General features: G+C 41.6%; 1 protein-coding gene across 5 annotated transcripts in view; it reads left to right on the top strand.

Annotated features, from left to right (window-relative positions):
* The window catches only part of elf1 (E74-like ETS transcription factor 1), a 39,502-nt gene extending 13,698 nt beyond the window's left edge, over positions 1–25,804 (top strand). For 2 of the 5 annotated variants that reach the window (XM_034211782.1, XM_034211781.1), the window contains exons 2-10: positions 13,082–13,366; positions 13,965–14,021; positions 17,220–17,394; positions 18,124–18,255; positions 18,359–18,520; positions 19,032–19,115; positions 19,774–19,966; positions 20,358–20,708; positions 22,369–25,804. In XM_034211782.1, the coding sequence (XP_034067673.1) occupies positions 13,295–13,366; positions 13,965–14,021; positions 17,220–17,394; positions 18,124–18,255; positions 18,359–18,520; positions 19,032–19,115; positions 19,774–19,966; positions 20,358–20,708; positions 22,369–23,155 (2,013 nt within the window). In that variant the 5' untranslated portion in view covers positions 13,082–13,294 and the 3' untranslated portion in view covers positions 23,156–25,804. Of the gene's footprint in view, positions 1–12,666; positions 12,766–13,081; positions 13,367–13,964; positions 14,022–17,219; positions 17,395–18,123; positions 18,256–18,358; positions 18,521–19,031; positions 19,116–19,773; positions 19,967–20,357; positions 20,709–22,368 lie in introns of those variants that run through there. The other 3 variants (XM_034211783.1, XM_034211785.1, XM_034211784.1) reach the window with 3 other exon arrangements.
* The last annotated feature ends 1,302 nt before the right edge of the window (positions 25,805–27,106 follow it).

Below are 27,106 nucleotides of genomic sequence, written 5' to 3'. Positions count from 1 at the left end.
TGATTTGAGTTTTTCTGACGTAGTGGTTGTGTGGGTGGAGGCAGGTTTCATGTGTATTTTGTGGCTGATAAAGGGCAGCATTCAGACCCTCATAAACATTTCCATTACAGCGTTCAGTTGGCTCTGCCTTTGTTTGAAGCACAAAAGTTATTTGTAGCTGTATGATAATTTGAGTAGTATACAGCTAGGTGACTGCTATAAACTACTAGCACTATTCTATATAATGCAATGGCCTGGAAATACATGGCAATGTTTTCTGTGGGTTCCACACTGCTTGATGTAACATGGCAAAAAGAAAAAAGGTTTGAGATGAATTTGAACTTAAAACTGACATACTTAGTGGAATACGTTTTAGCTGTTGCCAACTCCCTCACACTCCATCAGGCACATTTTAACATCATGTTGGCTTTAATGCAGTATCACTCGGTACAAAGAGGCATTCTGACCCAGGCAAAGAGGGAAATTGATTTCCCACATGGTCTTTGGGAGGCTTTGGCCCCAGACACCCAGCTGCAGCGGTGTCTGCAGCCTCAGCAGCAGGCTGTTATATGGAAAACCCACCATGATGACTCCAGCATAAACTGCTGAACTCCTGTCTGAGTGGAAAGGTCTCTTTTGATGGAAGGCAGAGTTAAAGTTCATTTATTTATTTATGTCTGTTTTTAAACCTCTCCCCCTTTTCCTTGATACTTTGCATTTTATTTAAATGTCACTTTTTCCCCTTTCATTGCCTTCTCCTGCGTGTTCATGAAGTGTTCCATGGCCAGAAATGAAAGGACTGTAGCAATACATTTAGGCATTTCATTCTGATTAAATTGATCCTTAAAATATGTCACATTTACAAGCATGAAGGTGCCTTTTTGGTGAAAAATGAAAATGTGTCATGACATGTGGTTGGTGTGGTGGACACGATGTGTGACAAACAAGGGCCTGAACCACACAGTTGGACAGATGAATGCCACTAAACAAGTCAGTACACACACACACACACACACACACACACACACACACACACACACACACACACACACACACACACACACACACACACACACACACACACACACACACACACACACACACACACACACACACAGCAGCCGCCTGCAGAAATGTCAGACTGTTGGGATAGTAACTCTACAGTTATATCTTCATTTCTTTCTGAAATTCAAGCTTATCCTAATTGAAAATGAAACATTTAACATCTAAGCTTAATGGCTGACAAGAGTATTATTGTGCAGTGGTTCCCAATACACAACCAAATGAAATGTTACTTTACTCTCACATTCTCACACACACTGTTCTTCGCCTTTAGCCAAGTTCATAGAAGATTGTTTCAGCGTTACAACCTGTTCAATATAAATCTGTAAGCAGTAGGCTTAGCGTAGCATAAAGACTTTGGACGGGTAAAGAGCTAACCTTCTGTCCAAAGATAACAAATCATCAAGTACCTCCAAAGTAAAACATTTTTTTATCTTGTTTGTTTTACGCATAAAAAAGCTGAAAGGTGTGTACACGTAATCTTTGGTATAAGAGAAGGTTATTTGTTTTCCATTCTGTTTGTCTGACTCTACAGATTACACAAACAATATAACATGGTGATTAATAAGATCTATGGTGCTGGCAGACAGCATTTCCCCAAATGTTAAACTATTCATTCAGTCTTTAGTGAAGCTATATTCACATTATGTCACTATTATTAAAAGTGTCTGACATTATAACAGTATATTCAACTTTGCAATAGTAGTGCTGATTAAATAATCTCATTTCCCAATTTCTCATTAAGTCAACTTTTACAAATAATGTCTTTGAATTCACCAGGAAAGTTACTACACAGGCAGAAGCAGTTAAAAAAAAGCCATTCACTTGTCAGATTATACTTGTTGTGCTCTGTCTTCCACATGCGTCCTTGCACATACACACTGGGCCTTTTCTGAGTGGAATGACGCCCACCTCTGTCTTGTACCACAGAGTCGACTCTACAAGCCTTCTCCCTTTGCGTGTTCCTAAGCAACAGCCACTCCTTGTTTACCTTTGCGTTTTTGCATTGTGATTCTCGTCAGAACAACATAACCCCGGCCCCTCGAGAGGCTGATTGTCAGGCCTTTTCAGTCAAAGTAGTTTTGAAGCCACGGTTTTTGTGTATAAGTCATTAATGTCTGTATCCCCCTTGTAGAGGGCCTTTTTTATTACCTTTTTCCCCTTGTTCTACTTCCCACAAATAATTATTACAGATCATTAATACGGTTAAACAATAATACCATGTAAATATTTTCCTTTACAACCAGACTGGACTTCTGACGCTTTACACAGGACGTTTATTGTCCTCAATCTCCTGCCCCCGTGCTGCACCTTCCTCATCGCATGACTGTCATAAACCAGTGTTTCATAAAGGCTTCTCAAATATTGACCAGACTGTCCTTATGCTTCCTGCACAGGCTCAAACACTTCTCCAAACAGCTGAAATTAACCATTTGATTAATGTTTAGAGCAGCGGATATAAATTATTTTGATGTATAATGCACTATAAGTACAGTAATCCTATTTTTCTTCACCTTTTTAGCAACAAAAAATGATCTAATGCCTAAAGCATACACTCCAACCATACGTCATGACGTCTGGAGTTGTAGTTTAGGCTTGTTAGTTCAATCAGATGGCCTAACAGTTTCTGTACCTATTCAAAGTATGCAGCTGACGTCATGACTCAGCACTTCTTCTTCTTTGCCCTTAGATCGAGGAACGGGGCAGGCATAACGTTTACTGGCTTTGAGATTAGAAACATTGGCCAGTGATATCCACACTGACCTATTATCCAAGTGTGTGAAATCAGATAAGCTCTCTTCAAGGTGCTATAAGCTGTCTCGGTGTGAGTGGTCCTATCTGCGAGGCTTTACGGGGGATCAGATGGAAAGAGCTGATTTAGTCGTTATTAGCTGCTAATCTGATGCTTGATCTGAGGGAATCTTAAAAACAGCTTTGCTAAAGCTGCAAATTAGCATTTATCAGAGGGTTTTTAACCTCTTTCCACAGAGGACGCTTTATGATACATAATAGATACAAATATACTGTGTGACATACTGTGAGCAGACAGTGTTTATAGTGGATTTAAAGAATTAATTTAACATAGAACGTCACTTTATTGCAGAGAGCAAGCAGCCAGTTATTCTAGCTAAGCATTGAAAACAAGGGGAAGCTCACAGATAGATAGATAGATAGATAGATAGATATGTGTAATTTGTTGTACTGTATTGGAATTATTATATGTCAGTATTTCCAGCCTTAATGCTAAGCTATGCTACTGGCTGCTATGCTAAGGGTATAGATTGTATCATCTAACTCTTGGCAAAAAAGCAAATAAGCTTAATCCTCAAAATGCAGAACTATTTCTTTAACAAGAGTTTGACCAAAGTCTATTAAAAGACAGAGACATTATTTAATCTCTGCGTGATTGTATCCCCTATCTCTGCATGCCTGACTCCGGTGGACACATCCCTGCTTGTGTCCAGACCTGTTTGGTATGCAGCTTCCTGCCGAGTCCCCACCTTCACTCTGACTTTTTGCAGCGTTGGAAGAAGTACTCAGATCTTTTACTCAAGAAAAAGAAACAACACTCCAGGGTACAAATACTCTGCAACAACCAAACGTCCTGCATTCAAAATGTTACTTTACTAAAAGTGTGAGCATCAAATTATATTAAAAGTGTCATAGTTAAAAGCACCTATTGTCGATACTTGATTATAACTATTGTTGCATTATAGTATTGATAAATATTGTTGCAGCTGGAAAAAGGCTGCTTTGATTAAGTTATATGAATGGGTAGCTTTATCAATGATAATATATCTTAATTATTAGCTGATTTTAATTTTTGTATTAATAAAAATAATCTGCAAAGTAAAAAAGTAATAAATCCACAAAAACTAAATATTTGTGTGGATTAAAAAGTAACATTTATGCCATTTAGTGGACTAGAAGTATAATGTAGCAAAAATGCATCTAAATACCCAATTTATGTACAGTACTTGAGTACTTGAGTTACATTCCACCACTTGATAGTAGTGCTCCATATGAACATATGCTGCAAGGATAGCTGGTATCTTTTCTAGTTCATACAGCACAAAAGCTCCAACTGGAAGTCTCCCTCTGAGAAAATAAGCTGGTGTGGGAAGTTGCATAAACTGATGGCTGCTGTCGAGGGCAATAATGTGCGGTTTATAGTTAATAAGGAAAGAGGAGTGTCGTTGTCCTTGTTTTTCTTTCAAGCTTTGTTCAGAGTACACTGCTGCTATGTTTCTGGTATGATGTCCTCTGTTGCTCTTGCTGCTGCCAGTACACCTGTGCCATGACATGTTAGCTTTGGAATGAATGAAAACACATCAGGGATGGGTTTGTGAAGAAGCAGCAGGCACGCAGCATAGCAGCACTGTTTTAAGAAACCCTTCAGGATTTAAATGTAGCTTTGGTCATGATGTTCTGAGAGAGTTTGTATATGATTCTCTTGCGTCTCTTTTCGATCTTACAGAGTTATTTTTCTTCTGTTGACTACAGCATCCTGCACATGTCTAATGCCTGCTTGCTTGCACTATAAAAAGGAGAGGATTCAGTTTTTCCAGTCTAGTCATGCATCAAATTGCTCCCACGCACACAGCAGCCAAAACAACAGCAGAGTAGCATTTCAAATATGTCTGCAAGAAAGGCCTAAGCAGGGCAGCATGAGGCAACTGACACACACGCACAGACTTGCATGTGTTTTATCCGAACCTTTTGTGTGTTTCACTCTGAATCATTGTGCTTCTAAATGTACACAATTGAGTCAAGACACAATAGGAGTAATAAGGTAACATCAGCAGGTTCACATTGTTTTCACATATACATTTAGAACTTAAAGGGGACCTATAATGCAAAATACACTTTTGTACGTCTTGTATACATGAATATGTGTCCCCGGTGTGTCAGGGAACTCACCAAGTGTCAGAAAACACAACCCTCTCTCTTTTCCTCCATACCCAAATCTCTAAAAACGGGGCTGCAACGGATCTGATACAGAATGATCCAGATTTGAAATTGTTCTGACGTCAGAAACAAGGAGCTCTGCCTATATGGGCAACTTTCCACCTATCAGGGGAATGAGAGGTTGCCGTGGCATGGTAACAGCATGGTAACAGCATGGTAACATGACGCTCGTGCCTCGCCCCCCTCCTTTGCAGGGGGGCGTGGTCAGCTGCAGCTCATTTGCCATAGAATCAGCCCTTGCAAAAACATGGCTGGAAAAGAGCAAATAGAGCGAAATGAGGCATGGCTAAAATACATGATCTGTTTGGTATTTTCAAAAAAAAAATGCACAGACATGTTTTATATAGATATGGCCCAACGATATATGTTTCAAATATAGCATGAGAGGTCCACTTTAAAAAAACTGTTTTTTTAAATCTTCCAGATACATTGGATGCTGTGTGATTTCCTAATAGGCAATGCAGTGTCATGATGAGATTGCTGCTGTTTGTTACAGTGTCCATTTAAAAAGAAATCTGTAATATACAAATAAATTGATAAGAAATACATCTATAAACAATGGATCTTCTCTACACGTATAGGCTCTGATTGCGTTGTCAAAACATTTGAAAAAGTGTAAAAAAATATGTAATATAGCAGCAAAATAGATTAATAGCATTGTTTCACATGCCTTTTCTGGTGTATCTAATATAGAGCGTCTTGTTTTGGAGTTTTAGAGTGACTGTTTTGTTCAATTGTTTTTGCTAAAAAGATTCTTATCATCCTTAAATAATCTTCTTTATCTAATTTGTTAGCAAAGAGTAATTAAGAAACTATTTCAGGGTCAGAGTTGTTGTTTTTATCCTTCTCTACTTTCACTATTTAAAATGTAGAACATAGTTTACATCAGCTGGAAAGCCTCAGACTTTATATTTGTTTTGCCTTGAGTGGTGATTTTGAAAAGATGGCACTTTGATGCAACGTGTCTTTCTTTACATCTTATTAACAACGTTCAGATGCTCTAATAATATATCTCTCAGCCTTGTGGACATTACACAGCGCATCAATGTGATGTTTGAGGGTGCAGATGTCTCTTCTGAAACTTTGCTGCAATTTCCTGTCATGTTTTCACAACTTCGGTGCTTCTTCCTATCAGTGACATGTGGCCTGTTGCCACATTATAGAAATAGGCCGCTGGGGGTAGTTTTTGACAAATGGGCTGCATCTGTTAAGTTAAAACCTGCCTCTCTGTGGTGAAAGCGAGTTTCAGGTTCCTCCGGTAAGAAGGCATTAATAGTCAAGATGGAAGTTAATGACACGTGCTGTTTTGAAGGATTTGTATGAGGACATTTCCAAGCTAATTGTTTTTTTATATTAACTAGGAGCAGAAGTTAATTCAACAGATGGGATTTTAATACATTGTTTATGAATGGCTTGTACGTGCTTTAGGGCGGGTATTCTCATTGGTTAAAAAAGTTAGCGGGGTTGGTCTAGATGCACACAGTGCAGTTTTTGCTCAGATATTTATATACTCTGATCTACAAGTGAAAACTGTGTGACAGGAACTTAGTTTGTTCTGAGAATTACTGCAAAAGTGACTCATGGGGCCCAATGAGGGGTGTGTGTGTGTGTGTGTGTTTGTGGGTGTTTGTGGGTGGGTGGGTGGGTGAGGGGTTAGTTATGCTGTCTGTGTTTGCACGCCTTGTGTCAGCATTGTGGGGAAGACATGTCTGCAAGTGGCAGGTGTGGCTCTTAGAAGCCTATTGTGATGCTTTAGATTCACCATCACTGTCATTAAAAAACCTGTGTGAGAATGTGAAGCAGGCTTAAAAATGTCAGGAGGTATAAGAATATCTAATTGGCAGTCAATACTTTAGAAATAGATTTTCAGCTTGCTGTTCTCATGTATTGTATTTATGGGTCCAAATCAAATCAGTTTGCATGCAGAACTAAAACAATATAAATATATAACAGATACCAAACTGTGTTGTGATCTTAAAACAGTCAAATAGAAACTGTTTTATCTTTTATATCTTGTACGTCACTCATCTTTCTATATTATTTACGTAGGAAATGCTACCTGTGTCACAAGCCTCACATCTATGAGAGTAATAGCATGTTTTTGAGAAGGAAATAGGGGGAGTTGAGAACTTTCCACTCTTACACAGAGGAAGAAGTTTTCTTGTGAGTGTGGTTTAACAGACAGGAAACAGCAGAAACCCACTGCTCAGTGATGCTGTTCCTGTGACTGCAAGATTCACAGGTCAGTTTGTGGGTGTTTTTTTCTACCCGGTTTTGTCACAGCTTCTGAAGGCTGCATTATGTCTTTTGTGTGCCCTGAAACAAGAAAGTCCAGTATGCTGTGCTACAATTAAGGGCATGTGAGAAGAGAATGTATGAGAGCAGCCTCAGCAGACAACATGCCTTTTACATATTTGGACAAAAATGATTTGACAGTGAAATGGAATATGGTCTTTAGAGACAGTTCTCAAACGGTGTCACTGTTACTAAACTTCCAACCATCCCTTTTCTCCAGTCAATACTATTCTACCAAAGCTAATGTATAATCATTCACAAAGTATGAAAGATACAATGTAATAGTTGGCACAAACAACTGTAAGGCATGAGTCCTTCGAGAGCCTCGAGCCTGAGTGGAAAAGTACAAGGTTCGCAGGAGATGAGATTAAATTCCATTCTTGTTCTAAAAGCCCGGGCTCGAGGTGACGTTTTCTTTCATTCTTCATTTGGCCCTGGCACGACTGAGCCAAATGACTCCTACTTTAAGAATACAGGCTCGGACGCACTGTGCCCTCTCGTTTGTGTTTCTGATGCCTTGTGTTCGCAGCTGTTAGCCAGTGTCTGTGCCTTCCTCTGTACCCGGCTCTGCCATTTTATCACAACACGCCTGGTGTGGCCTCAGGATTGCAGTCAAAGCACTCCATTATTCAGCTCAATACAGCGGAGTTTGAAACATGGTGAGACTTGTTGTGTTGTGCAACGATGGGTAGTGAATAAAATGTAGAATGCTCAGAAAATGCTGTATACAAAACAGTTTTTATGGTGGTGACGGGGTGCTTATAGCGTTGATGCAACTCCTTAATTACTGTCTTATTACTTAGTACTTAAACTACACTTTGCCCCCTTGTTTTGTTATCTTAAAATATAGGAGCAGTGGAAATACATGCATACGTTGTCATTTATTTTACTAGCCATGTTTTTACTTTGCTATAATTGTGTTTTATAGGCATTTTCCTTGGCGCTAAAAGTGCTATTGTTACATTCTGGTTTAATGGCATCTGTACAAAAACATACCTCAAAGGGAACTGCTGTTCAGAAATGATGACCAGTATTCTCTGATGCCCACTTATGCTATCACAGAGCTCCAGGAGTGAGCTGGAGCTGCATATCACTGAGTCATTTCCTTTACAGGAACCCAATGGATCTTGCAAAAACAGCATGTCTGTGCTGACAAGCATTCAATAACATGGTAGTGGTCAGCCCACACATTTTCTGCCATCTTGCACACCGTTGTCTCTGTGAATCGCTGAGTTGGGAAACCTTCACAGGACTCATTTCAGGTTTCCTCTTACTGAAATGTGTCTCTCAGCCTGCATGATGAAGGGTAAACACACTGTCTCTGTCAGTTTTAACCTGACAGTCACCTGTGTGGGAAAATAATTTAAATACCAGAAATAGCACCTGTGCTCTGACATCTTAAGTCCTGTGACTGCTGAATCACAGCCTCCCGAGAGCTCTGCTGAACGTCATGTCACCTGAACAAATCGGCATATTTGTAACCTGAGCTGAAAATGGCTGATAAGTAAAGTTTGCCCTGGTCCTATTCTCGCATCTCACAATGTTTGCACTCACCACATGCAGGGTGAGTCATTGCTTAGTCATTCAATTGGCTTAAATTACCTCCTTTCATGGTCAACAATGAGCTCAGCTGAAGAGACTTAAGCGGGGGAAGTAGGGCCTTCTGGGAATGCTCCATTTGTTCATGAATCCTGACTTTAATTGGTTGTTATTGCGACTGGCAGTCACCATGCTGTAAGGGTGGAGTAGGCCAGTGTTTGCTTCACTCGCCTGCCATATCTGACAGACGGTTGTAATCGCTAGAGTAGAGGATATTGATAAAAAGATAAAATCACCATGGTCACAGAATGTAGCAATGCTATCAGCTCTCCATATTAGTGATACTCTTTTGGACTTATTGTTAATTTTATAATAATAATAATTGGATTAAATTATAATGTAAACAATCGCTCGTTGGTGTTCTACATGTTTCCTGAGGCCAAGGAGTTGACTACCAATTGCATGTTTTTAATACAAAATTGTGAAAAAACTTTCAGGATTGCTTTAAATCTGCGCCTATCAGTGTTTGTATATTAGCAGTGGATCAAAGGACAATGTGAAAGGAGTTGAAGCCCCAGAGAATTATCCCCAACTCTGCAGTTCCCCTCAGATTTATGTTTTTTTTTAAAATTATTTTTAGCTCATTGTCTTGGCTCTCATCAGAGTTGTTTCCAGACTCTGCTGACTGCTGTTTTCAGCTCAAAACACTAGAAAAAAAACTCACTGTCAGCTTCCTGCTTAGCAGCAAACATTTTACAGACATAGTTAATGACTAGCCTGTCAACATAGTGGAGCATTTAGCAGCTTAACAGTCAGATATTTCCCAGAGGAGTTGATGGAGACCAAAACAGAGCCAAAATGAAAGTGACAAAAAAAAAGAATGCTAATGTTGCTCCATGTGTGCTGACATGTTTGCCATCACAACTTCACAAGGTGAGAATACATTAATATTGTGTTTACAGCTTCTTGAACTGCTCCCAAAGTGACAACAACCATTTAAAGCTGCTTTGAAATGAATCATTGGTCACATTATTAAATAGCTAGGTAGGACTTTGACTTTGTATATCGTTTTGACAATAATATTTTGAATTTGAATATTTGATTTAATTCAATTGTTAACAGTGAAAGCAATAGGGATTTTTTTTTTCTCCAAAAGAAAGCTGAAGCCCCCCCGGCCATGGATTCAAACGAATGACACAACTATCACATTTCATGCCGTAGATTTCTGGGTCACTAACCAGGATGCCCTGCCTGGAAACTAACCACACTAACATACTCAAGTCAGGCCCCACCCATCATGAGGCACAGGCAGTCTATTTGCTCCGTGGACGAATACGCATTGAACTTTGTCGTAAGATCCCTCCCTTTGCTGTTCTTCTCCTCTTCTCCTCTTCATGACGTAGTGAGTTCTCTTACAACCACGGCCCTGTGCTGGGACAAGGCAGCTGTTGTCATGTGTTCAGGGATAATGTGCAGGCTGCGTCCGACTAATGGCTGGCTCTCTTGTTTTCCTGTCTGCTTTTAGCATGATGCCAACTGGGCCATTCAGATCAATGAGGCTCTGACACAAATGCAAACACTGGCTGATATTGTATGAATACAACTGAAAACATAAAGACACAGACAGACAGTAAACTGGACAAAAATACAAAACACAGGTCAAGAGAGCAGAAGATTGACTGTTTACGTCTATCTTTATCTGATCTGATGTCGTGGTGGTCTGTTTCCTGTCATCTCAATCCTGTCATCTCAATCCGTTAAGCCGTCAATGTGGATGTTGATAATTAGTTCTGAAAAAAGTATTTAAACATTGACAGGTTTACAATACATGATAGATTTCTCAGATTGGAAAGCTAATAACAATACAAAACAGGAAACTCAATTCAGTAAAAAAAATGTCCTCACGCCAGATCACAGAGGCCTGCTGTTATTGCTTGTAAACAAACGGGTCCTAAGTGAGTTGTAGAACGACTCCAAATTTGACAAGGTTCCTCTCTTCAATAAAAGCTGAGAGCTTTCAAAGGCATGAACACCAGCACATTACTCATCCCCTGTGATGTGTGAGGGGATGCCTCCAACATTCACTTCAATAAAAGACTTCTCCAAGCACTGAATGTTCATCATTTAAAAAAAAAGTCCTGCCTGCAGGCTTATAAGCTGACCTTTTGACACTAACAGATTCATAAAAGTCCATTTAAAAAAACAAAACACAACTGTGATGAAAAAGAGGAACTAAGAAGCTCTTATTCAGAGGATGCCTGGTGTTCTAGCTTCTGTGGGAAAAAAGGCAGCCAAGCTAAGCAGGGCAACTTCAGAGAGATCCTATATGATACAGGAAGCTGCACTTTCACCTCATCCCACACGGGGTGCCTGGTCTTTAGAGAGGGCAGATAAGGGAATCCGCTGTAAATGTGTTTGTGGTCCATTTGAAATGAGAAATGGAGAGTGTTTTTCCTTTATTTATACATCTTCCTCCATTTGGAAGCCCCATGCAATACATCCCCTTCCTTTCTGCTTGAGTCTGGTAATAGCTTGTCACACTCTCCAAGCACAAACACATGCCAAAAAGATCAGGGCACCAAAAAGCTCCAGACAGATGGCAGCAGCATCCCGCTTTGGCAGAGGTGGGCATGGACACTGCCCAGCAAAGACAACAAGAGGGGCTGACTGGAATGAAACACTAGCCTTCAAAAATATTTAGTTTGCCCATCTCTCTGTCTCTTCTGCCTCCCAAAGCGGTGCTTTCCAGACCACGGCCACATGTTACTATTCTGTCTGGACGCTCAGCAGGAAGATTAACTAAATCGTAAAAATGCCCCTCTGCCCCACAAGCTGCTCTGAAGTTCAGTCCTCCTTTATCACCTCCTCTACTTTTACCTAAACTTCAAAATACAACCGGGCCTGGTATGCAACCTCGTCACTCACACAGGCATTTCAAAGCAAATGATCTCCACCCTGCAGCAGCGGAAAAAGCAGGGATGGTTGTGTGTGTGTGTGTGTGTGTGTGTGTGTGTGTGTGTGTGTGTGTGTGTGTGTGTGTGTGTGTGTGTGTGTGTGTGTGTGTGTGTGTGTGTGTGTGTGTGTGTGTGTGTGTGTGTGTGTGTGTGTGTGTGTGTGTGTGTGTGTGTGTGTGTGTGTGTGTGTGTGTGTGTGTGTGTGTGTGGTGTGTGTGTGTGTGTGTGTGTGTGTGTGTGGTGTGTGTGTGTGTGTGTGTGTGTGTGTGTGTGTGTGTGTGTGTGTGTGTGTGTGTGTGTGTGTGTGTGTGTGTGTGTGTGTGTGTGTGTGTGTGTGTGTGTGTGTGTGTGTGTGTGTGTGTGTGTGTGTGTGTGTGTGTGTGTGTGTGTGTGTGTGTGTGTGTGTGTGTGTGTGTGTGTGTGTGTGTGTGTGTGTGTGTGTGTGTGTGTGTGTGTGTGTGTGTGTGTGTGTGTGTGTTGAGGGGGTGCACTAAACTTTGCCATCTCTTACTTCTCGACTGCTGCCAGCTCTTTGGTCTCTGGGAAAAGAGGAGTTTGGAGGGGGGTTTGTAGCCCGGGGGTGTTCAGTTATTCCTCAGCCCCTCCCATCATTCATCCCTGAAACCTGTCTTTTGGCTTGTTGGGACCACACCTAAACAGACACACACACCAACAAACGACAGGACCACCAGCATCCCTCCCCCGCTGCTTGTGATCACAGTAACTCCCCGAGGGTCAACACAGAGGGGCTTCCAGAGCATCATCAGACGAGTGATCTCTGTGTGTGTGTGTGGAGGGAGGGTTGGCTTGGACCCTCTCATGTGATCACAATGTCAGCCCCCGGAGTCTCATGATCAAGGGGTGTGTGCTGAGGGGTGTCTTCTCTTCAGGGACGGAGACACAGCTATGAAATTAGAGGCATTTGTGATGAAATCAGGATCAGTTGTGCACTGAGGCCCTCCTGACTGTAAGCTGACGTGTTGCTTTGCTTATTTTACAACTCAGAAAGTCAATTGATCAGGCAAAAGAAAGAAAATGTATTGGCAACTGTCGTTATTGATTTGAAAGATGTTTTTCAAGCAAAAAGACAAATCTTTGTTCTTCATTATAGTCAATTGAATAGTTTTGTTGGTCTGGATTGTTCGTCGAAAACAATGATATGGGTTTTTATCCTTGCACAAGCACTCTTGCACTGCTGTCCCTGCCTCTCTTGACTCTCAGTGAAATGGCACTGATCTAATATGTCTCCTGACCTCCGCCTCTATCCCTGTGTGTCTCTGCAGGTGTAGATGCTCCAGGCGCAGCGGGACCCAGCCTCCGTGTCAGAGAGGGACGAGGCTGCTCCCACCTGGGCCACAGCTCTCCTCTGAAACTCTGCTCGTGGTCGCTAACCGCACAGATTAGAGAACAGGAGGACGTCGACAGGGAAGCCATTTTGTGAGGTGAAGCTGAGGAGCCAGGATATTTTAGGCAGTTCGCTGCCCTCTGAACCAAACATGACCACTGCAGTGCAGCCCAGTGAACTCGTATTCGAATTTGCCAGCAACGGGATGGACGAAATCAACCAGGTACGTACGGGGACACCACATTTAAAGTATTCATAGAGTCTGGTACTTTTAAGATAATCTGTTGAATATCTACAGACAAAGAAAAACTATTATAGTAGGACTTCTATAAATACTCTTTAAACTATAAGTATCCAAGTTAACTGTTACATCATCTTTGAAAATCTATTTTCTTGTTGCTTTTATGCATAACACTTTGAGACTATCTTTTATAATTCGAATTACAAGACCAGAGTTGGGCCGCACATCTTTTTTTAGATCTAGATATAGTGGATAAATGTCCGATTTCTCAGAGCAGGGCAAACAAAATGTGTGCAAACAACATGGTAACTGAGGTAGGATCAGCTTTGGCTCCGAGCCTGTGATCTTTAACTGCGACAACATGTTGGGGTACGAGGCCGGCCGAGGTGAGGATGGAGGTCTGGGAAGAGGAGTGTGGGTGGCCGGGACAGAAATGGAAACGTTGAAAAACCTGCAGCGAGGTTAGGGTGCGTGGGAGGCACAGGGTGGGGCTTGGCGATGAATTTGTTTGTGACACAAAGGTTACTGTGTGTGTATTCTGTGTGAACCTAATCTATATGTCTTTTCATTGCCTGGTTAGGTTTGCAGTTATCTCATCCCCACAACCGTGTCTGAATCCTGTGGAGCAGGATTGATTGTAAGTGTAGATGCATCTGTGTTTATGTGTGCTGGTATCTTTGTCTGTGTGTATCTAGTGACAAGTTGTCACCAGATCCCTGAATAGCTCCAGTTCAGGCCTAACCTGATGGACCAGTTACAAGGCAGCTTGTAAAGGATGGGATAATTCCACTAAGTTAAAGGTCTTACATTGTTCCAGTGCTACAGTTTTGTTCCTTGCTGCACCCACTCAGCCTGTTATGTAAGCATTATGCCCCTATTTACCAGGTCCTGCAAATAACCCCCGAAAAAGGAAAAACATACTGCTGCAGTTGCCATCTTGTGTTTGCTGGCTGCTGTAAAGATTTATTTTGGCCATAATAAAGCTGTTGGTGCTCAGTGAAATCATAGAGTGTGTCTTTAATGATTAGCCATGCTGTATTGGTTTTTAAGTCAATAAGTAGCTCCCAAAGCTGTATCAAGTAATGACTTAGCTTTGTGATTTTCAGCACTACAATAGAAGCCATCAAAAAGTCATTTGAAAATACAAGAGAAAGAAAGGATTCCTACGTTTGAAGGACATGATAATATCTCACGTGCTAGCTAGGGGCTTCTTCACTTCTAAAAATCGGTATAATGAGGATATTGAAAGTGTGCAGACAGTTAGGCTCATTGTGGCTGGGCAGGTAAAGCAGAAGAGAGCGGGGTGTGGGGGGGAACAGCTTGCACAGATGCTGTTGCTTTCAAAGTCAGAATGGGGAACTCAGAAATGCAAATGGGCCTGATTCTTATCGCTACTGTTCCTCTACTAGAAACACTATTCAAGTCAGCAAAGAGGAAGAAGCAGTTTATGATGTTCAAAATTATTTGTCAGACATATTAGCGACGGGTGTCCTAAATGCCCTTCTTTATCACAATTTAAACCTCTTTCTTTCACAGTGAAAATCTTCCACAACGTAACATGCTTTTCAAATCCACACTTGGTTTAAATGACAATTAAAAGCTAGTTTGAAGGTGTTCCCAGCATAAACAGAACCCAGTTAACATCAAAACAACAGCAGAAACGGCAGCCTCAGACGTCTCATGCTCTGTCAGCAAACTGTATGGGACTTTCTGTGTGGGGGGGTGGGAGGTGCTGCTGTTTCAGGAGCTCAGCAGACCAATAGTGAAAATGCCTTTGTCTGTCTACTCACACACATGTTTGACTCTCACTCAAGGACAGCAAACATCATTCAAACCCAGACAAGGAGACACAGTAGCCTCCCTGTCTAGCTATCTGATAACATGTCTACTATTAATGGGAAATATCCAGTGTATGTCAGGGAGACATTGACTGTAGTCAAAGCAAAACTCTCGGTTTTTATTAGCCCCTTTGGGTTTTCTAGCAAGATGCCATTAAGTGTTTGTTGTTGATCTTCAAAGTTAAGGTAGACCTCTTGTGGAGCCATCACAGACAGCTACACTATGTACAGTGTGTTAAATTACTAACAGGCCCAACCTTTTAAACACAGTGTCCAAATAATGAGCTGATTTGTTAATCTACTGGTTAAAGTGTAGCCAAAATGTGTCCATGGGCTCCGTTGCCCGCTCTTCCCACCCCCACGGCTCAAAGCCCAGACACCTGGTATGCCCCAGAGGTCCAAACCAACAATGGACACTTGTGTAAAGAGACAGATACGCCTTTATTCATGTCCCTCCTACTGCACCTTCTCTCTATCCTGCTCCATCTTTAATAAGGTCATGTCTGTTAAAGTATTTTCATAATTGATCTGCAGACTATTACCATACAATGTTTATTTGAGGAGGCTAGTTTTTATTAACTGCTGTTGTATTGAGTGTTTTAAATATGAGAGTTTTCTAGATGATGTATGTTGTTGTTTTTAGGGCAGCATTGTAAGTTACACCCTGATTATACGCAGTATGATATCAAGAAGGTGTTTTCCCGGTTATGCATTCATCTAACTTTAGTTTGGACACGGATTCTCAAAGGATTCTCTTAATCATGATGGGTTGAAATAGTTCTAGTAACTGAACATTTGTATTATATTTTGTTTCAGTGTGGTTTTGAAACAAACTAAACTGTTTCTTGGCACTCACATGGTAAAAGTTATTATTTCAGTAAACTTTGAAGTGTAGTCTGCTGCCCTCTGCTGGTAGTGACTCTTAGTTGTTCTGCATCAAAGTGACCCTTTCATCGAAAACAAAAGCTATGATTATGGCGTGAAACTTTGTTGTTTCTGATCTTCCTCTAATGTTTTTCCTTATCCGAAACGCACACCAAAACAGACAGAGGGTGACTTAGCTCTTCAGATTATAAAGCCAATATATTTAAACAAATAACTTGACTTTATGTTGTTTCTACTCTTTGAAATCAAAATATGAACACATCTTGCTGTAGGCTAATAGAAGCAGAAAGAAACACCAAAATGAGAGTTTTATAAATCAACATGACTGAATTAGGCCCCATTGACACGAACCCAGCGCATCAGTAAGCACACTTGACCCTTTATTTCCGTGAGGAGCTCTCCAGTATGTTGGGCTTCACCGTTGTTTCAATGGTTTGACCCGAGCTCCAGTAATTCCCAGTGTCCCCCGGCTCCTCCTGCATCAGGCTGAGCCATCTCTGAAATGAGTCGGCAGGGTTACAATTCCCAAAGCACATTTAGTGCATGATGAAGGGTGTGCTCGCCTGCAACTCATGATTGATCCATTAACATTCAATTGGGCTTATATAATATCTGAGCATAAGATTAACTTCTCAGGAGAAGTAGGCCAAATCAAACAGCTGGTTCCTGTCCTCTCCAGCGGGTCCCGGAGGACCGCTGCAACACCATAGAAATGAGCTCTCCTCCATGCTATGTGCCTCCACATTAGCTGAAATTGAGTATGAATCTATGATATTTTTCAAGGCAATAAAGACAAGAGAGCAAATCTGGTTATAACATTAATCTGGTGTCATCTGGGGGTTTTACATTGCATTTATGATGTGTAGTGGAGGAATTAATGGTGTTTTTATTGCATCTACACATACGTATGTGCAGAGACCAGTCAGTCCCCTGCCTCCCTGTGTTGCAGCGTCTCACACCTTTCTCTCTCTCTCTCTCTCTCTCTCTCTCTCTCTCTCTCTCTCTCTCTCTCTCTCTCTCTCCTATCTCTCGCTCTCTCTCTCTCTCTTCTCTATCTCTCTCTCTCTCCTCTCTCTCTCTCTCTCTCTCTCTCTCTCTCTCTCTCTGTTCAGCTGGACGACCCGTCAGTATTTCCAGCAGTAATCGTTGAGCAGGTGCCTTCAGCCGATCTGCTGCAGGTCTACTCCGGCCTGGAGTCGGACGAGGTGACCAACGGCATCATGGTGGACACAACTCTCCATGTCGTAGAGGAACAGTCCATTTTGGTGGGAGGGGTCGACCTCTCAGGTAAATATATTTCACTTAGTTTTATTTAGAGGGATCTGGTCTCTGTTTAGTGCACATGTAATACATTAGTCTTCAGTCAACAATGATTTCAAATGTGGATGTCCACATAAATCTCAGTCTACACACTTGGTCCCAAATTCACCCCTAAATATTTTTCTTTTTTCAAAGTCAATGAAAGATATGTTGATCCACTGTATGTTGCACAAGTCCATCATTTCCAAGTAGAACTATGTGATCTAATTATAAGGAAATACAGACACTGTTCAATTGATACACTTCAAATTAATGAATTACGTTGAGTCAGTACAAAGAAGTTCCCTTGCATCCAGGCTTACAACTCGGCATATAGTGAGGACAACATTTCCAATAATGAATAAAAGGGGCACTTAGGTGCAGAACTCTGCCAAGGCTGCTAACTTAAGTGAAAAATAAAGTGTGTACAGTATGTACCCTGTGACCCCTGATACACTCAAAATTCTGCTGACAAACAGATACATCAAAAAACAAAACAGAAAAAATATAATGGACCCTGGGGAAGTAAATCATGGAGAGTTCATTATTTGTAATGTTTCATTATTAAATATCACATGAGCACATGTTAAACTGGTTGTGATGTTACCTTTAAACTCATTTAAGAACAAGAGATTAAAAGGAGCCTGGTAGTAATGCTACTAGTCTTTAACTGTATCAGACAATGACACAAACATATTATTAGATTATTTCATTTAGATTCATTTGCTGTCGTCTGTTGGACAGAAACTTCAGTCTCTGGCCCAGAGGACAGCATGGAGACGAACGAAGCTGCAGCAGCTCTTCTTAACATGGAGTCTCCAAACAACATTTTGGACGAGAAGCGCATGAGTAAGTTATTCTGCATGTATGATCATATCTTGAGCATGAGATCCATTTTGATAGTCTATTCATGGTTTGTCTGTGTTTCTCTTTATCTCTTGTTTCTGTGTAGTTCACACTTACGGCACTCTGCTGGAGTCGGACTTGACATACGCTCCTCTCAGGCCTGACCAGATGGATAATGGTGGGCTGGACATGTCCATGGATGAGGACACTTCATCTATGGATGAGATACCCCAAAAGTGCACCTTAAAACCTCAGAAGAAAAACAAAGGTAACGCTGCAGTTCTCTTTAAAAAAAATAAAAAAAACGGAATTAAACTGCATTCTCCATTACGTTTCAAGAACGTTTTATAATTTCCATGATTACAGTTGCAGTCTTTAAAACTAGCTTGTCAATTTTTGTAAAAGATCTTGTCTTGACTTGAAAAAAACGTTAAATAACATTCATTGAAGTTATTGTCATGAAAATAGCTTTAACCTAACCTTGAATTACACCGGACTTGAACTGCTTTGACTATTTTGAATGTTTGAAGTTGGTTTGACCGATACTCCTTCCTACACAGTCTTTTGCAGACTGATTAGAAACTTATATTTGATATCATAAATAAACATACTCAGGAAAAAAATAAGGTTTCCCTCCCTATAATTAACAATGCAGTTTGGTTGATTGGGAACGTTATTTTTCCTTTGTTACATTGTACTCTTTCTTCAGTCTAGTAGGTAATTATAGGACTCCACTGTGACCATTCAACTTATAACTCAAGCCTTTATTTGAATCACAGTGCGGAAGCCGCGGGCCGTGCGTCCCTGCTCTCCCATCACCACCCCAAACTTGCCACTCAGGAAGAAGAGCAAAGAGGGCAAAGGTAAGCCTCACTAACTTGTCTGCTTCTCTGTAATGAGCCAATAAAAATCAAGGTCTCCTCTCCTCTTGTGTACGCTCTGTTTCCTCCAGTGGAGTGTGCAAACAGCAGTCCTCCACCCCTGCTGTCCGGCTGGGCGAGTTAATGGATGAGCGGATCTCACAATGCCGTGTTTAGCAGGGAAACAGAAGTGATTGCAGTCTGGAGGGCACATTGGTGCTCTGCCGATAGAAGCGGTCGAAAACAGTCCATGTGAACTCTCGCTGCAAATATAGTGGGACACAACGAGGGGGGGGGGGGGGGTTTCAGCTGCGCACATTTACATCACCTTGTCACGGTGTCTGGGATTCAAGCGGATACCGGGAGCGTTGCTGATTTTAACCACCTCTGGCTAAAGCATCACACAAATTAGAGTAATATACTCCCAGGCTTGGTATAATTAATCCCTTCCAAGGCAGATGTGCACACATACAACTGATACGACAATGCTTATAGTTTCTCCTGCAACCCTACAGCTGCCATATACATTTTTTAAGCAAGACTCAAAATGACTACATTAATTATAAATGTCTATACCACAGCTCCGAGGCCCCTCCATGAATGTCTGATGTGCCTGATTGTTAACAACATGCCTGAATTTAGTTCCCACTTTAATTTGCAGGCAACACGATCTACCTGTGGGAATTCCTTCTGGCTTTACTGCAGGATAAGAACACCTGTCCCAAATACATCAAGTGGACGCAGCGGGAGAAGGGCATCTTTAAACTGGTGGACTCCAAGGCTGTTTCAAAGCTGTGGGGAAAACACAAGAACAAGCCTGACATGAACTATGAGACCATGGGAAGAGCTCTCAGGTAAACTCACAAACAGGCTCTTTTTTCTAAAGCTTTGTCCTCATGCACATGACATGACTCCACAGATAAGTTCATAAACACATTTGCTTTTTGAAGATGTTGAATTTGAATGATGATAATGGGCTAAACAGCTTTGTAGGAGCCAAAAGGCTGATTTAGCTGCGTTTGGGTTTTTATTATTATCATTATTTGTTAACATTTCACACATTTGCTTTAGTTTTTTCTGGCAATTGCTAAATATGTGTTCAACCTGTTGTGTGCCGTGCTTGTGAAATGACAAAGAGGGTTGACTGGTTGTTATATTTTCTGTAAGCATGGTCTAGTTTAGCCTCCGAGGGAATTGTTTCATTTGGAGTTTAGTCGCTACAAGCTTCTTTTCTTCCTCCTCTAGGTACTACTATCAGAGAGGCATCCTGGCCAAAGTGGAGGGGCAGCGGCTGGTCTATCAGTTCAAAGAGATGCCGGCTGATCTGGTGGTGATCGAGGACGACGACACGGGCTCTGATGCCCACTCCGGCTACGGGAACCAGAGATCTACCAACGGGCGGTCTGTGGTCCGCGGAGGGTCCAGAGGGCACGGGAGGGCTCACGGTCAGCACCAAGTCTCAGTGAAGCACATGAAGAAGGAGCCCACTGATGAATATCTGTACCAGGACGCTAATGGAGAACAGACTGAACTTCTTCAATCTGTCCACATGTTGCAGTCCTTCCAGGGGTCGATTATCCACGATCATTCTATGAGGTAGGAGATTGAAAAAGTGACAGAAATACCCAAGAAGACACTAGTTTCTGTTAAAAAATAGTTCTAGTGTATCACTCATACATCTGTAACCTTATAAGTATCATCACTCAATAGTGTATATAGCTTTAGAAGTGCAAGTAGGCGGATGATGTAAACTTTGGATTAAGACCAGGTATTGTTTAAAAAATTATGAACAGTTACAACACTAGTACATTACATTACATTACATTGCATTTAGCTGACGCTTTTATCCAAAGCGACTTACAATAAGTGCGTTCGACCAACAAAATACAACCTTGAAGAAAACAGAATCATATAAGTACATCAGGTTTCATAGAGCAACAACATTTCAAGTGCTACTCAACTGGCTTTAGGTAAGCCAGTCCTTTATTAGTATATAAGTGCTTTGTTAGTAGTTCTATTACTCGAAGTGGAGTCGAAAGAGATGAGTTTTCAGTCTGCGCCGGAAGGTGTGTAAGCTATCTGCTGTCCTGATGTCAATGGGGAGCTCATTCCACCATCTTGGAGCCAGGATAGCAAACCCACATGTTTTTGCTGATGGGAACTTGGGTCCCCTTCGCAGCGAGGGTGCAGCAAGCCGTTTGGTTGATGCAGAGCGGAGTACTCTTAAAGTGTTACTAAAGCAATAGAATATTTTGTTTAAAACCTTTTTATTTTGATATCCATAATGTGAATGCGAACTATGTTTACAGAAAAACTAATTTAGACATCATCTTTAAACATTTTATCAGACGTCACTGGCATGTAGTCATACTTAAAAACGTTTTGGTGGCATTTCGTCAGTACATTTTTCCAATTATTGCAACAGTCAAATATCAATATTAGTTGATATTCAATACAAGTCTAAGTCAAGTTATTAAGACCTCAAAAGCATGAGACAGGATATGTTCAGAACCAACAGGATGCTTTGAAAGCATAAATATAGTGTTTGCTCTGTGAAGCTTATTTATCCTGGAAATTCACAAATTCGTGAACCCCTCACTCACACACAAAATTAATAGAATATGGTGCCCACACACAAACACACATGCACTTCTCCTTGAAAATGCCATCATATGACTGACTGACTCAACCCATGTCGACCTCCTATTAATGGCTGCAACTTGAAAGGAAATTCAATTCCATGTTGAAACCTTGTCAGCTTCCAGAAATGTAGATAAACTGTTGGCTTAAACCTTTGAAGAAGAAGGATGGACATAGTTACAGCAAGACACTTGTTATATGTACTCTAATCTAATCCAGTAGCCTGCAGTACATTCCAGCTTTGTAAAGATTATGTTGAGGATGTCAGAGAAGTTTTAAGTGAACTCTTTGGTTTTCTTAGTTTTTTAGGATGTTATACCTGTGTAAATAATGTATTATCAGTCATCAGGCTTTTAAAGCTGGTAAACATTGACTGCAGCTAGGAATCAAGGAGAATAATGACTTCTGCCGTACAGCTGACGACGCTGTTTGTTATATTAATAAAGGCGTTAGTTCTGCTGTTTAGGAACACAGGGTAAGCTTCTCACTAGAGTTCCATTACAACATAATCCTTGTCTATATTTTCAAAGATACAAACTGAATATTCAATTACAACCGCTCCGTCAGCGAAGAGGAAGAAACACGGTTACATATTTGGTGCATTCTGTCTTTCCAGGGCTCCTGCATCAGTTCCTATGGTCCTGACATCTTCCGGCTCTCTTCAGTCCATCCCCCTCACCACTGTTCTGGCCAACGGGGAGTCCTGCCACTCCTCCCCCCCTCGGGTTATTCTCCACACCTTGCCCTCCTCCACAGCAGGCAGCAAAGATGTGCTTACGATCCAGGCAGCGTCTCTCACAGGTGGAGCAAACAGCCTGCAGGATGGCTTCCCTCAGCACCTCCTGGTCACCAGTCTGGGCTCCACCACCTCTTCCTGTTGTACTTCCCCTACAGGAGTCATGAATTCCACCCCTTCTCACCTGAACGGCCTCCCTCGCCTTGTCACAATAAACACCTGCGGGCAGACCATGGTGGCACAGCAGCCCGGCACCGTTATCGCCACGGTGCTCAAATCCAGCGACTTCTGTGGGATGCAGGTCAAAGAGGAGATGCTGGACCCCAGCTACTTCCATTCCATGGTGAACGGTGATCCATCACTGGCGGCAAATACGTTTGAGAAAGAAGAGATTGAGATAGGGGAAGCAGAGCTGCAGTACAGGACTGTGATCATTGATACCAGTCAAAGCCAGGGCCATGAGGCTATGAGCGAAACTATAATGAATGGACATTTCTCCCAGAGCAGCAGCCCCGGGGAGGGCCTGACCCCTGTGGAGGAGCTGGAGGTGCGAGGGGAGATGTCCCTGCATCCCGAGCAGGGAATTAAATGTCTGCAGGAGCTGCCACTGTCTGTCCAATTGCCGGCAAACTTTATCCAGATAAAGACAGAGCCGGCAGAGGCTTAGGGCTGCAGGACACACGCTGAACCAAAAACAACAATTGAATCCATTTTAACAACAATGTTTTCCTTTGGTACCGCATTGATCGGATCAAAGGTCAGAGCGAGGGATCTTGCATCATGTTGCTCTTAAAGGTTGGTCAGTTCAGCCTCAGGATTTATTGTTTACTCACATATTTTGTGACCATGTGCCTAATTTTGAATAATCAAGGGAGTGTTTGGATATTGTAAGAAGTCACTTTTCAGATATCGGATTACCTTCCGTTGACCCCAACACACACAAATACACAGAAACACACACACTCACATAAATCCCTGCTCTAGGAGAACAGCCATGGGATATACCAGGGATTCCTGTCCACCAAATGTGCCAGTTAGTTATTTTCTTACCTTACATCTCAATGGACTTGTATGTTTAGAGAGGAAACCCAGACAAACCAAAACCGGGGACTGAATGCCAAAAAGGTGCAATGAAATCAGACTTCTAAGATCGTGCAGAGGACATGTGTGTTTTTCAAAAATAAACCACATACAAGTGTGGATGCTGTGTCACAGTGTCCTATCAAGTGGATGCAAAACACATCTCAGAGTTTAATGAAGAGTGCCTTAAAGGAAGTTCAAACCGCTCGAGACTCTTTCATGGAATGAAAAGCGGACTTAATGGCTTTTCAGACTTTCTAACTTTTAAGGACTCATTTATTTTTATATAAAAAGAAAAGGTATGCATTTGCTCTAATACCCCTGGCCTTAAAACACTGTGTTACTATGGAAATGGGCATTTTCTGTTCACCAAGGACGGTCCAATATCAAAACTGTTTGTTTGGAGCTGCAGACTGGAGGCGCAAACAGAGAGAAATAATATGCAGTAAAAGAAAAAAAAAAAGGTTTTATCAGCCTCTTGTTTCAGAGGCTCCAAGGGTTGAATCCTGTTTATATGAAATGGAATATATATGGATCTATATATTGTGTATATATATAGATAGATAGATATATACATATAATATACCATTGAGATTCAATTTTAAGGCCATAGTGAATTTATTTATTTTGTGAATTTCTAAATTCTGTATAAAAAAAAAGGCACATTTGTCTTCTATTTACATGTGTAAACATGATGGAACATATAAAGAATATGAACGGTAATACCAGGAAGCTTATTTGGTATTTTTTTTAAGACCAACATTTTTCATTTGTATAACATTCCGTATAATCAGCTTTTCTTGAGTTCTGAACTCAAGAGCTCAGTGCAGCATCATTATTCCCCTGTTATATTCTCTTATTGTAGATATCCTCTGTTGTGTGTCTGATTTAAACTTGTACTGAATGTGCTTTGGTTTCTTCTTTTCAGCAGACATACCTCTTTTTCAACAGTTTAACAGTAAGGACTTTGCTTTCAAAACATGTTCTGTGTACTGCATTAAGTATCAAATGTATCAATCAGTATGTCTTTATTATATTTTACATTTCTTTCGTTATTTGGTTCCAAGACGTGCCAGTGCTGTTTTTAAAGCTCCTCTCCTCCTCTCTCACCTCATTTCCTCTAGCCTTGTCTCCTCTTCTCTCTAGGACTGCACAGTGAAAATATGCAAAATACAATATCGTGAATATCCCGAAAACAATATTACTTGCAAAAAGTAAACATATAATAACCTACATTTTCTTCTATTTAGAACAAAAAACACAACCAATGAGTTACATTTAAGCTGCAATTTCTGACTCATACTTACTAAATAAAGTGTCCAAGCCTTTCACGATATATTGAGCGCTCAACGTGACTTTGCAATGGCGATTATAAACGCTGTATGTTGTGCAGCCACACTGCTTTCCTCCTCTACTCCTCTTCTTCCTCTCCTCCAGTTCCTCTCCTCTCCTGCTCTCGGGTCAGTCCAGCCTGTGCCTTCTCTATTTGTTGTCCCACTTATTTAAGGAACTCTCGGGCCAGCCATCTTATTGCCCCCTCGGTTCTGCCGTGGATGAAGCCATATTGATCCCGAGTGGTATCACAGCTAAATTGGTTGTTTTTTCCCTCCCGGACTGTAGCTGCAGAGTGAGGACATTCAGACAAACTGCCCTCCATCCGCACCGGCACCTAAGGACAGAGCAAAACGCTGCTTCAGAACCCCTCATTACCCAAAGGGCTCTCGGTCTGCAAAGACACTCTGAATGTATACTAATTGTTTAAGTACATGCACATTTTTGACAATCAATAATTACACTGTGTTACATTTGCATAGAAATCTGTCTTTGGGGATTTGCTGCTTTGAATTTTTTTTGCGTTGTATATATTACGGTATCTGCCCTGCCTTTTCTCTAAAGCACTGTTGTCTGTGATATGTTGAGGTATGTCCACTGCTTATGTTTTGTTTCTTCCGTTGTCTTGGTGTTGTCGATTGCCTTCCTTATGCTGAATATAGAGTAGATTTTTAAGAAAAAGTCAATGTACTAATTAAAAATGAAATCTTCTTCACTGAATATCCTCCTTATTTGTCCTTTTTGTTGTAGGCAATGTGGTTTTTAAGTTGGGTGAGCCACTGATTAAACACCACATTTCTGGAAAATTAGACAAAAAACTAAATTAAACGTACAAACACCTCGAAATGTGGTTCCTTTGTTAATTGATTTCTACTGTTGAGATAATAAAATTGAAGCATTCCTGCCTCAAAGTCATTTTGTTGGGCTGTCGCAGCTCAGAGGGACATTCGACCACATGGCATTTGAAGAGAAATAAAAAGCTACTGTAGGGGACTGGATTGGAGCCATTAGCAGGCCAGAGACTGATTGGACTGTACTTAAGAGCACTGCTGCTCCAGTTGCTGTGGGTGGATGAATACATTAGCATGTGACGTGCCCAGAACTGCAGATAGAGGAGTCTGTCACCACAGCTTGCAGAGTGAGGAGTGTGTGCAAGGGTTACACTGACTTGGATTGATTCTTTAGAGCATGTGTTATGTTGATGAGTTTGTGTGTTGGGGGGAAAGATTGGATTTGTGTGTGTGTGTGTGTGTGTGTGTGTGTGTGTGTGTGTGTGTGTGTGTGTGTGTGTGTGTGTGTGTGTGTGTGTGTGTGTGTGTGTGTGTGGTGTGTGTGTGTGTGGTGTGTGTGTGTGTGTGTGTGTGTGTGTGTGTGTGTGTGTGTGTGTGTGTGTGTGTGTGTGTGTGTGTGTGTGTGTGGTGTGTGTGTGTGGTGTGTGTGTGTGTTGTGTGTGTGTGTGTGTGTGTGTGTGTGGTGTGTGTGGTGTGTGTGTGTGTGTGGTTGTGTGTGTGTGTGTGTGTGTGTGTGTGTGTGGGTGTGTGTGTGTGTGTGTGGTGTGTGTGTGTGTGTGTGTGTGTGTGTGTGTGTGGTGTGTGTGTGTGTGTGTGTGTGTGTGTGTGTGTGTGTGTGTGTGGTGTGTGTGTGTGTGTGTGTGTGTGTGTGTGTGTGTGTGTGTGTGAAGCTGAGGAAGCTGAGGAAGCTGAGGAAGCTGAGGAAGCTGAGGAAGCTGAGGAAGCTGAGGAAGCTGTCCGGCAGCAAGGCTTGCCTACTGTGCCTGGCTCTGTCTACACCATAGACTGGTCGACACCCACGTGAACCACACAGCCTAATCTTGCCATAGAGGGTTAACAAACACACACAATAACACGCACACACAAACAAGACCTGCAGCATTTCACCAACGCCACCTTCTTTACTCCAGCAAACATCTTCCTGAGCCTTGTGCAGGTGTCAACATAGTTTGAAATTAGTTTGAAATCAGCAGCCCTCCATAAAATCTAAACAGACACTTGGCTTTTCTGTTCAGCCGCCCTTCGATTTGCCTGCCATATGGTGGACGGAGATTGTTATAGATTACTAAAATAATGAAAGGCTACTACTGCAGCAGCCGTTACGGCCGTGCTATTCCTTTGGTTGGTGAGTCAGAGACCCTGAAGATGGAGCGAGAGCCACGTCCTGTGAGAGGAGGACTATTTCTGTGTCGCCT

Source organism: Gymnodraco acuticeps, unplaced genomic scaffold (assembly GCF_902827175.1).
Source record: "Gymnodraco acuticeps unplaced genomic scaffold, fGymAcu1.1, whole genome shotgun sequence".
In the NCBI taxonomy this organism is placed as follows: Eukaryota; Metazoa; Chordata; class Actinopteri; order Perciformes; family Bathydraconidae; genus Gymnodraco; species Gymnodraco acuticeps.
Note: the sequence above shows the minus strand (reverse complement) of the source record. Positions and strands in the feature narration are given on the sequence as shown.